Genomic DNA, 11,919 nt, shown 5'->3' on the forward strand with positions numbered 1-11,919 from the left:
TAATGGCCCTGCCTCGACGTTAGTAATAGCTCAATTTACTTTCCCTTTCCTAGTGATATTTTCTTCGTTACCTATTAGATACTTACTTCACTCATTGATCCATAACTCCAGATATTCGTATTCTTTCTACACGGTCAATGTAAATGTCTGGTACTTTTTCAATAGGGAAACGTGTCCCTATTGAAATTCATGCTCAAAAAGATGTTTCCTTTGTCTTTTATACATCTTGGTTAGTTAGTGCAAGCTTTTTTAAGATATTTGTGAAGAGTACTATGTACTATGACCCGTTTCGAATGTTGGGTCCTCAGTCTTTCAGTGCCTACACAGTTTCTAACACAAGCACGCTCCTCCAGCGTTTGATCGCGCCTTGGCTGCTCGAGCCATCGTGCAGCGAGAGCAAATGTCAATGCTACCCGCTGGCCCATTTTCGCATTTTTGTCCGCAGCTCATAGACGGGCAACCTCATATTTCCTGATGACAGCTGATCACCGCACTCGCGCGATAAATTGCCGGGTCCCGGAAGGGGCCGTGTTCGGCATGGGCTGCTCTTCATTCGGTGCCCTAGTTCTACAACTAGTTTTTTTTTTATCCTTTTTTACTCGATTCCTACGTCGTCGTCTTGCAGAGAGGACGCATATAACCATATAGTCTAATCGCGCATATTTAGCGAGCTCCCACAGGGATCTTTGGATGATTGTGACTGAAGGGGGCTTTCACCCTGAAAACGCTTTGCGCATGTGTGTGTGTGTGTGACAGGCAAGCGCGCAAAGAGCGGTTAAGATAATGCATCTAGATATGTAATTTTCCCGCAGCAAGACTTTCCTGCAAAGGGCAAATATCGACGTCCCATGTTCTCCACGATCTCCTATTCTATTTTCCTACTATATGAATAAAGCAGGCCCCTCTCGAAAGCCCACCCATAAACCTTGGCGGTCCTTATTTGCTGGACAAGGTGCGTGTGATTGGATCCGAGCAGTGTTGGCGGTGACGCGTTACAAGTAACGGTAATGTGTTCTTTATTTCTCTAACGTAGTAACGTACTCGCTGCTTTTTCAAACCAGTAACTTGTAACGCACTTAAGTTTCCTATTTCAAGTAGCCTGTAACGTAGTTACGTTACCTGTTACTTCTTCCCAAGACCTGAAAAGAAGCAAGCTTTTTTTGTGTGTGCATTTCTATACTTGGTTTTACCTGAAGTCGAGACGCAGCCGACGCTACAAGCTGCTCATGGTGTTCGTCATGTTTATCTACGTGTTCTATCATCGCGGAACCAATCATGTATGGGGAAGGCCTGATGACTTGCGCTTTTGACACTGCCTGACTGGTACTACGAGCTCCTAGTGTCGCAAGCGTCTGGACATAAGCTTAAACAAAGTATAGACGCCGTCAGTAAATATTGCATTCATTTCACATACCTTAAAACTTTTGCCTGTCTTTTCGCAGGCATAAAGTCCAACTTAAACAAAAATATCTATGCCCACAGTTTTTGTTCCAGTGTAGGAACACGCTGTCGCCAAAAAGAACGATGTTGCCGTTGATTTATAAATAACACAGTAACGCAAAAGTAACAAGCGTTCCTTTTTATCGGTAAAGGTAACGCGTCCCTTTTTTAACGAGGTAACGTATGTCGGTAAGACGTTCTTTTATTTTGTAATTATTGTACAACGTATTTCGTTACTTTTTCGGTAACACCTACAACTAAGGTTGTAAAGTACCTAGGTACAAGTGACTGGAAAGAGATATCTAGGTTCTTTTTTTGTATTTGAGGTAAAACCTAGGTACGTTCATTTATCGGTATCTGGATCTGTTCCTTAGATACATTTTCCAGTAACTTGTAACTAAGTGAAGTTACGTCTTACTAGCACTTCTCTATTACTCTGTCGAAATGATAGGAACTATACATGTTGAAGTATTAACACACTACCATGTACCGTGATTAACGTTGATTTGGGTACGACCTGGGAGTCACTAACTTGACCGAACGACGTTTTAGCGAACAAAGCTGCTCCCAGTATGTTTCATCGAACGATACTTCAACGAATGGCGGCGTTCATTTGAGCGAACGGTGGAATAGCGATGCCGTCCTAGCGACACCAATTTATGGAATCGCTTCGGAACTCCGTTTAGAAATAAATAATGACCTGATTTCTTCATCTCAAACCAAAATCGACTTCAGGGCATGTTTGACGCTCCTCTGACAGCTATAAAAGGGAGGAGATAGCATGATATATGTGCACAGTTTCTATTGAAGCCCCTGTATCTGAAGAAAGTTGCGCATTCTCTTCCCTCCACCCCCCCCCCCCCCTTTCCACACGTCTAACTACCGTGTTCTTGAAATTCAACAGTGGGCTTCCAAGCAGTGCGGCGGTGGAGCGCGTTTTTAGTGTAGGAGGAACATTCGCTACTAAATTGCGATCGAAGATGTCAGATAAACACTTCGAGGAGGTCCTCATTCTAAAGTCAAATAGAGCACCTAAGTGAAAAAGATAACGTGTCCTGGAATGCTCATGTCAGTGCGTTTTTCCTTATTTTTCGCATTGGCACCGATGAAGAACATTTATCCAACTCTTTTTCGTGTACATCTTTAGCATAAAAAGCTTTACTTTCTGACAAAGTTGGAGAAAATAAGTAAGTAAAACATCTTTGAAGTGACCCTACCTGTACCTAGGAACATTTTAAAGCAAGTACCTAAGTATGTACCTAGGTACCTTTTGTATGAGTAACTGTTTTAGGTACAATTTTGAAGTAACGTTTACAACCCCGCCTACAACACTGGATCCGAGACTCCGCCGAACACGCACCGAATGCTGACGCAGTCCTTGTATTCAATTCTTGCACAAAGTACAGGCCCAAACAATGCAAGAATCTGGCAATTGGCGGAGCTGATCCTAGATGGCGCGTCTTTTAGTAAGGGGTCTCTTTGCGTCTAGACAGTGGCAAGTTAGTCAGCCCCAATGGCCGCCTGGTGTCAATGACATCGAATCTAGCCAGTGTTGCACCGCTGCTAGCCTGGAGCCTTCAGCGTGTATCAGGTAGCAGTAAAATATGAATGTACGCCAGTACGATGCTAATCTAGATAAAAAGGCAAAGCAAAATTGACGTTGGTGCTTAGAGATGCAATTACAACTATAAGGGTTAGTACGTTTTGCGCAGGCTAAAATGGCATGCGGGAGCAATCGACTTAGAGCCGGGCTGACAGTAGTTTTCTTACCCTGCACCGTAATTATTTGCCTGCGTTAGCTGAGTTATAACTCTTCACACAAAAGAAAGGGAACGAAACTTTAATTGTAGCAAACTTTTATATCTTGATACATTTGGAGCACGATTTTATCATCTTCCCAAGTCGTTCACGCGGCTGTCGACTGCTTGCTTAGCGACAACCAAGAGTCGCACGGGGAGCTTACTGCATGCTAAGCTATAGCACCGACTGCCACATTGTAAAAATAGAAAATTTGGCAGTCCATTACAACTTTTATTTAACAGCTTGACCTACTTAAGCCTACCCCCCCCCCCCCCCCCCCCCCCCCCCCCGCCCCGCAAGTCTTTCGCGCCGGCCTGGCATGGTCGCCGCTGTTCCAGCTCGTATTTGAGTACCCTGTATACAACTGATTTCGGGCGAACTCGGCTATGACGCTTTTCGGATAATTACTCAAAGTGGGTATTTAGGAGCGCCAACATTTACCTTCTAAGCTGGTGCTATAAATATACACATGGTACCACACGAAGATGCCCGATGGCATTCTTTGGGTTGAAAATTACAATCCGGTAAATTTTAGACGACCTCTTTGTGTCAAATATGTCGCGGTATGTACGGAGAGTGACACTAGACACAATAGACTGGAATAAAACAGAGTTTACTCACGTGGAGTAGTAGACAGAAAAAACGTTATGGCTGTCCGACGAATAAAATATTTCTACCGACTAAACGCCAGCCTTTAATTAAATAATCATTCGATGAATCGACCTCCTCCATTTTCATGCATATTATATAAAAAAAGGAAAACAATATTTTTATTGCACTTGCTGAATGTCTAACAAGCGAGGCAATATAAAGCTTTGATTTCGAGTCAAGCTCCATGTGCAGTTGAGAACAATTCAAAGACACTCACACTCACAGATTATTACTTCAGCGGCATGAGGCAAATCGGTTCGTTGATATTCTCCGACTACAGCGACCTCCTTGATTGTTCACAACAGTCTCTGCTGCGTAAAACAGACATCCGAAACGTGTCGAAATGGCCGCAACACGTGAAACCTTCTACAACTCTCTGGAGTTAAAGCCTCGCCCCTGCAGTCCAGTTTTTACTTTAAATGCTACTTAAAGCTTGCCCTCATACTCGTATATTCTTGCACAGTCGCGTGGTGAAAGCGCTGAATTTTCACCTTCTTTTGGTTTTTCGGAAGTCAACCAATTGACCGGTTAAAAGCATTGATCGCAATTAAAATAATTATAGATTAATCGGTAAGCTAATCGATCATGGCTTAGCCCAAAAACTTACGCTGAACCCCAAAATCAAATCCTGCTCTTGTGAAGGGCCAGACAGCCAGGAGAAATACATATAAACATAAAAAGATAAATATTCATAGTTTCTAGAAAGTCGGTTGTAAAAAAACGAAGCTCGTTAGCGCGAGGAAACGCCAGCTTCAGTGGTAGAAATCTCGCGCTGAGCCGTTAGGGAGCGCGGTAGCAAAGAAAAACTAATCATGAATTAAAAAAAAAATTATTAGAAGGCTTGCGGCTTATCTAAATGCTGCAAGACAGTAATTACCACCCGAGAAACCGGTCCATCAATAAAAATCCCACCTGGAGTCCTGCGTATACCCCCGGATATCCGAAGTAAACTGGCGGATGCGGATAAAATTTAACCAGATTTGGCGGATTGCGGATCGCATGCGAATATCCGAGGTTCCGGATCCACATTTTTGCCGAGGCGGCCCATGAACGTGTGCGACAGCATAGTAAAGATTGAATAATTGAGTTATACTACGAAGTCCAACATCGAATGTATTGCGGGAGCAAACTACCCTTGAAGGTAAACGTTCGGCAGCACTCTGCCTGGTTAGGGATGGACATGAAGCGAAAAATAGGGACTCAAGAAAAAGTTCATAAAAGTTTACCCGACGTTTCAGGACAAGTTCGGTCCCTTGTTCACGGGTGAGTGACAAAAAGAGAATAAAATGCGGCGCTTAAATGCACACACTGCGAAGTTCTTACTTTCGCCAACGTATGAGACCGGGCAATCTTTGCATGGTATGCGGTAGACCAAGCCTTCTACCCTATCTTCAGGGGGCCGATCCTTCGGGAGGGGGAGGCAATGACCGATTGTCGACACGGGCTTATGAGTCAGCGCAATCCCGTAGCGACCGAGGACGCGGGAAAGGGCCTCGCTAGTGCGGCTAATGTAGGGGACACAGACGCGATTAGAAGGGGGCTGCTGCGCCCTAGGGGTGGATACCTTGATTTCTCGAGTATGCGAAGAATAAACCGTCGAGGGTAGCCGTTCTTGCGGAGATCCGATGTTACGACCTTGATTTCCTCCTAGAGGTTCTTCTTTGTGGAGCAGGTGGCGATGGCGCGCCTGAAGAGTGCAGAGGCCACCGACGCTTTATGACATGGGGGGTGGCGGGAATCAAACCCCAAGTATCTGCCAGCATGGGTTGGCTTCCTGTAATCACAAAAGCTTAGTCCATTGCCACTCCTGGTCACCAGTACATCCAAAAAGGAAAGGGAACCTTTGTCTTCGCGTTTGTGGCGACTCATCCACCGAGTTCAGTTGTTTTAGGAGACGATTCACCTCACTGGTTTTAACGACGCAGAAACAGTCGCCCACGTAACGCAGAAACGTTCTGGATTTAGGCTGGAAATTGTCGACAGCCTTGTGTTCCATGGCCTTCATTGTGAGCTTTGCCATTGTCACAGATATGGCTGCCCCCATGGCTGTGCCAGTGGTTTGCTTGTAGTACTTCCCGCTAAATGAGAAGTATGTGCTGTTAAGGCAGAGCTCAAGTAGTCGGCAGATCTCGTCAACTGATAGGCACGTTCTCTCCGGGAGTTTTTCGTCGGCCCATAGAGCACTTCTTGCAACAGATACTGCCAATGGCACTGGGATGCTGGCGAACAAAGACACCACGTCAAAAGAGACAAGGCTCTCGGCGTCACGTAGCTCTAAATCGGACACAAGCTCTATGAAGTGACTAGAGTTCTGCACGTACGTTGGAGTCTTTCCGGTGAGGGGTGAGAGTAGCCTGTGGAGGTAGTTGGAGACGGGGCGCATGGTGACGTTGTGAAGTTCACAACAGGTCTAAGTGGTACACCGGCCTTTTGTATCTTGGAGAGACCGTACAACGCTGGCATGGATGCGTTCCTGCAGATGAGCCTCATGTAAAGGCTGCGGAAGTCAGGGAATTTCCGGAAGATGATTGCCAGTGTTTTGTTGAGCGTTTCTTACACTTTTCTTGTAGGATCTCTTGGCATGGAAGGGTAGGCATTTCTGCCAAGGAGCACAAGCAGCTTTTGGTCGTACTTATTCCTGTCCATGGCGACGGTGGCGCTTCCTTTGTTTACCCGCAACACTACAATGTTTTTGCCATCCTTGAGGCGACGCAAGGCCAGGTTTTCCTCTGCTGAAATGTTGCGAGCTTTCCGCTGAACTGCCTGAGATATGACGCCGAATCTTTCAACCGATCCTCCTCGCTAGTAGACGGGTCCAACTCACGAAGACCGTCTTCGATGGACGCAGCCATAGCGGGGAGGGGGAACTTGCGAGTGGTTAAGCTCCCCCTCCCCGGACTCTTGCCAGTTGTCCGGCTGCACGTCAGCCGGACAACTCAGCTTCCAGCCTCCGCGGAGTCTACGCAAGATTTGCGAGCAATCTTTCATCGAGGGAGCACTGCCGTTCAGAGAAATCGGTACCGGCAAGAGGCCGAAGTTTTTACTTAACCACTCGCAAGCTCCCCGCGATGGTTGTATCCATCGTAGATGGTCTTAATGGGTTGGACCCGGCTACTCGCGAGGAGGCTCGGTTGAAAGTAATCGGCGTCATATCTCAGGCAGTTCAGCGGAAACCTCTCAACATTTCGGCAGAGGAAATCCAGGCCTTGCGTCGCCTCAAAAATTGCAAAAGCATTGTAGTGTTGCGGGCAGCCAAGGGAAATGCCACCGTCGTCATCGACAGGGAGAAGTACGACCAAAAGCTGCTTGAGCTTTTTGGCAGCAATACCTACACTTCCTTGATAAGATATCCCACAACAAAAGTGCCAGAAACGCTCAACAAAACACTGGCAATCATCTTCCAGAAATACCTTGACTTTCGCAGCCTTTACATGAGGCTCATCTGCAGGAACGGATCCATCCCAGCGTTGTACCGTCTCCCCAAGATACAAAAGGCCGGTGTACCACTTTGACCTGTTGTGGATTTCACAACGTCACCTTTGCGCGCCGTCTCCAACTATCTCCACGGGCTCCTCTCACCCCTCACCGGAAAGACTCCAACGTACGTGCAGAACTCTCGTCACTTTGTAGAGCTTGTTTCCGATTTAGAGGTACGTGACGACGTGAGCCTCGTCTCTTTTGACGTACTGTCTTTGTTCGCCAGCATCCCAGTGCCATTGGCAGTATCTGTTGCAAGAAGTGCTCTATGGGCCGACGAAAAACTCCCGGAGAGAACGTGCCTATCAAGGTCCATACGCACTGTGGTGTCCAGAGGGCACTACGAGCGCGGGGGCGGTAGCCGGGCAAAAGAAAACCTGGTGCGTATGGGACTTCAGAGTTGTACTCGGCACGAGCGGTGCTGGAGGGTGGCAGTTGAATAAAGGTCTTCAAAAACGCAACAACTGGCGACGAGCGTCCAGCCACGCGAGCCCCGTCGAAGAGTCGCCCGCCGCACTACTCCCCGGTGACGCCGCGACGCCATGGCGACCCTCGGTCGAAATGAACCGTTCGACGAAGCGGGCACGGACTGGCCAACCTACATCGAGCGACTCGACCAGTTTTTCGTCGCAAACGACGTCAAACCAGAAAGGCAAGTGGCAGCGTTCCTAAGCCTCATTGGCGCGAAGACGTACGCTCTGCTAAAGAGTTTGGTGGCGCCGGACATCCCGGCTAGCAAGTCGTACATCGAGCTGGTAGCCATATTGCGAGAGCACCTGTCGCCGAAGCCTCTTGTCATCGCGGAACGCTTCCGTTTTCACAAAAGAAACCAAAACGAGAATGAAAGTATCCTCGAGTTCGTAGCCGAGCTGAAAAAGTTGGCGCAGACATGTGAATTCGGCGGCACTTTGAACGAAGCCTTACGTGACCGCATGGTATGCGGCATTATCAGCGACTCCATTCAAAAGCGACTGTTGTCGGAAGCTGGCCTGACGTTTAAGAAGGCGCTAGAAATCGCAGTGGCGATGGAAGCCGCCTCCGCGAACGCACAAGTTTTACATTGCCGGAGCGCGGACGCCGAGGTGCTTAAGGTGGACCAGGACAAGTCCGAATGCAAGCACTGCGGACTTACGAATCACACAGCAATTAACTGCAGGTGGAAAGGCTTAGACTGTCGTAGGTGCGGAAGACGCGGACACTTTGAACGAGTGTGCAGGAGCCAGCAGTCCGGGCCAGCAGCTTCTCAGCATCGCGGAGCACCGACACGAGGCCGGAGGAATCAAGGGGAAAAAGTCAAGACGCTGAACGTCGACACGGAAGACGAGGTCGAGATGTTCGAGCTTCGGGGGACACGTCCGCGGCCTCTGCAAGTAACAGTGAAGGTGAACACGATTCCGCTGACGATGGAAGTAGACACCGGGGCGGCGGTGTCGGTACTCCCGTTAGACCTGTACAAGACAAGGTTTCCCAATCTAGTGAAGGGAAGAAGTGGAGTCGTCCTTCGAGCATTTACCGGTAAAAAGGTGAAGCCGGTAGGAGAGGCACAGGTTGAAGTGGAGTACCAAGACCAGGTTCACAAGTTACCGCTGCAGATTGTGGACTTCAAGGGTCCCCCGCTTTTGGGACGTGACTGGCTGGAGGTGCTGAGGCTCGACTGGACAAGCATCAAGGCTGTCCAGTGCTTGGAGAAGGGGAGCAAGGAACAAGTCGACACGCTTTTGAAGGACTTTGCCCAGGTGTTCTCAGACGATCTGGGCCGTCTTCAGGGGTTTGAAGCTCACCTCAAGCTGAAGAGTGGGCACACTCCAAAGTTCCTCAAGCCAAGACCAGTGCCCCACGCCCTGAAGGAAGCTGTCTCTAAAGAACTGATGGCACTGAAGGAGGCGGGGATCCTGACCCCGGTGGACAGCAGCGAGTTTGCATCGCCCATCGTGCCGGTCGTCAAAAAGAATGGAGACATAAGAATCTGCGGCGACTACAAGTCAACAATCAACCCGTGCTTGGAGGTCGACAACTATCCGCTCCCCAGGATAGAAGAGATGTTTGCAACGCTGGCAGGAGGGAAGTTTTTCTCAAAGCTGGACCTGTCAAAAGCCTACCTACAGCTGGAGATGCATCCTGCAGCGCGGAAGTACCTCACCATCAACACCCAGTTGGGGCTGTTCCAAGTGAACCGTCTTCCCTTCGGCATAGCATCTGCACCCTCCATTTTTCAAAGAGCTATGGATCAAGTGCTTCAAGGGCTGCCGCAGACCACCTGCTACCTGGACGACATCCTGGTGACTGGCAGAACGAAGGGTGAGCATTTTGAAAACTTGAAAGCAGTCTTAACACGATTACAAGAAAAGGGAATGCGTCTTCAGAAAGAGAAGTGCAAATTCTTCCAAACGGAAGTTGCCTACCTCGGTCATGTGATTAGTCGGGATGGTCTACGAACCATGGAGGATAAAGCAGCAGCACTTCGAGATGCACCCACTCCCAAGAACAAGGCAGAGTTGCGTTCATTCCTTGGGCTTGCTAACTACTATGGCAAATTTCTACCGAACTTAGCAACTACCGTGTATCCTCTGAATTGTCTACTGCAGAAGAAGGCTGCATGGGAATGGAGCACAGACTGTCAGGACTCCTTTGATTCGCTTAAGAAGCTGGTGACGTCGGCACCTGTCCTGACATATTTTGACCCGCGTCGACCCATTATACTGGCATGCGATGCATCGGCGTATGGAGTAGGGGCAGTCCTGTCCCATGCGTTTGAAGATGGAACAGAGCGGCCAGTTGCTTTTGCTTCTAGGACCCTGACTGAGCACGAGAAGAATTATTCTCAGTTAGAAAAAGAAGGCCTAGCTATCATCTTTGGAATAAGAAGATTCCACTACTATTTGTATGGCTATCACTTCACACTGATCACTGACCACGCTCCCTTACAGAAAATCCTAGGCCCAACGACCGGGATCCCTACAATGACAGCAGCGAGGCTCCAGAGGTGGGCCTGTCAGCTAGCCGCACACCGCTACACCATCGTCCACCGGTCTTCCGAGGAAAATGCCAATGCAGACTGCTTGTCAAGACTCCCAAAAGCAACGGACAACCCCAACACAGACGCCGTCGACGAAACGTTCGCCTTCTACTGTGAGTACTTTGACAATGTACCTCTTAGATGTAAAGACATTGCACGGGCGACGTCCAGAGACCCCCTTCTAAGTCAGATCGTGGAAAGAGTAAAGCATGGTTGGGGCCCAGAACGCAAGCCAACCGATCCAGAGTATGCACCCTTCCACGTACGCCGCAATGAGCTGTCACTCCACCAAGGATGCCTCATGTGGGGTTTACGAGTGGTGATTCCGAAGACCCTGCAGAAAAGGGTCCTAGAAGAACTTCATGGGGACCATTATGGCATCGTGCGCACTAAGGAAATGGCTAGGAGCTATGTTTGGTGTGCATCCCTGGATAAAGACATTGAGAGGGAAATTGGAGGGTGTACCATGTGTCAGCTGCACCGAAACAATCCGTCCGCTGCTCCCCTGCACCCTTGGGCATGGCCGACACGTCCATGGGAGAGACTGCATGTGGATCTGGCGGGACCTTTCATGGGTAAAATGTTCCTCGTGCTCGTGGATGCTCACTCCAAATGGCCAGAGGTGTTTGTCTTGGAGTCTACGACGTCAAAGGTCATAATCGAGTGTGTACAAGATTGCTTCGCACGGTTTGGTCTGCCCACAACCATGGTTTCTGACAATGGGCCTCAGTTTGTGTCGGAGGAATTTCAAACTTTCTTAAGGAACAATGGTATCGCCCAGGTCACGTCTGCACCATACCATCCCGCTACGAATGGACTAGCTGAGCGGTTTATTCAGACCATGAAAAACTATCTGCGGAAAACAACTTCGAGCCATCCCCTCCGTACAAGGTTGTCACGTTTTCTTCTATCGTACAGGAACACCCGGCACCCGACAACAAGAGAGTCTCCGGCCCAGTTGATGCTACAGCGGCATCTTCGCACCAGACTGGACCTCCTGAAACCATCAGTTGCAGACTGTGTGGCCAGCGCACACTACCGCCAACAGCGGCAACACCCAGGACAAGAGCGGGCTTTCACTGCAGGAGACCAAGTCTATGCCAGAGATTATCGAAGTGGTCACAAGTGGCAGCCAGGAACAGTCGCTGCCCAAACTGGTCCAGTGTCTTTCCAAGTGCAAGTCTCCCCGGGACGGGTATGGCGAAGGCATCAGGACCAGTTGCTCCGAGCACCGTCGCAAGACTCCGGACCTTCAGAGTCTCGTCCAGACGAAGCGGGAGGGGTGTCTGCCACGGCTTGGACAGACAGCACACCGGAAGTCAGCGCAGGCGACAGGTGCCTTCCACAGGCCTCTTTGCCTGCACCATCCGAAGTCCCGAGGCCAAGAAGTAACACCCAGGATGCTGAGACGCTCATGGATGCAGATAATAGTGACGGAGAGCGACGGTATCCCGTGCGAGATCGGCGCAAGCCTCGAAGGCTAATAGAAGAATGAAAAAAAAAAAAAAAAAAGCGACGGACTTTTTTAAACTATT

The 11,919-nt window shown here is 49.0% G+C and overlaps 1 protein-coding gene across 1 annotated transcript; it reads left to right on the forward strand.

The window, feature by feature from the left end:
- Positions 1-9,596: 9,596 nt before the first annotated feature.
- LOC121045923 lies at positions 9,597-11,908 on the forward strand (the record flags this gene model as incomplete). The annotated part of the gene is made up of 3 exons (XM_042290224.1): positions 9,597-9,666; positions 10,296-10,497; positions 11,303-11,908. Coding segments are annotated over 3 exons (849 nt in total), but the record flags the coding sequence as incomplete, so codon positions are not given.
- Between the last annotated feature and the right edge of the window lie 11 nt (positions 11,909-11,919).

Source organism: Ixodes scapularis, unplaced genomic scaffold (genome assembly GCF_016920785.2).
Source record: "Ixodes scapularis isolate PalLabHiFi unplaced genomic scaffold, ASM1692078v2 PGA_scaffold0__279_contigs__length_252992795, whole genome shotgun sequence".
In the NCBI taxonomy this organism is placed as follows: Eukaryota; Metazoa; Arthropoda; class Arachnida; order Ixodida; family Ixodidae; genus Ixodes; species Ixodes scapularis.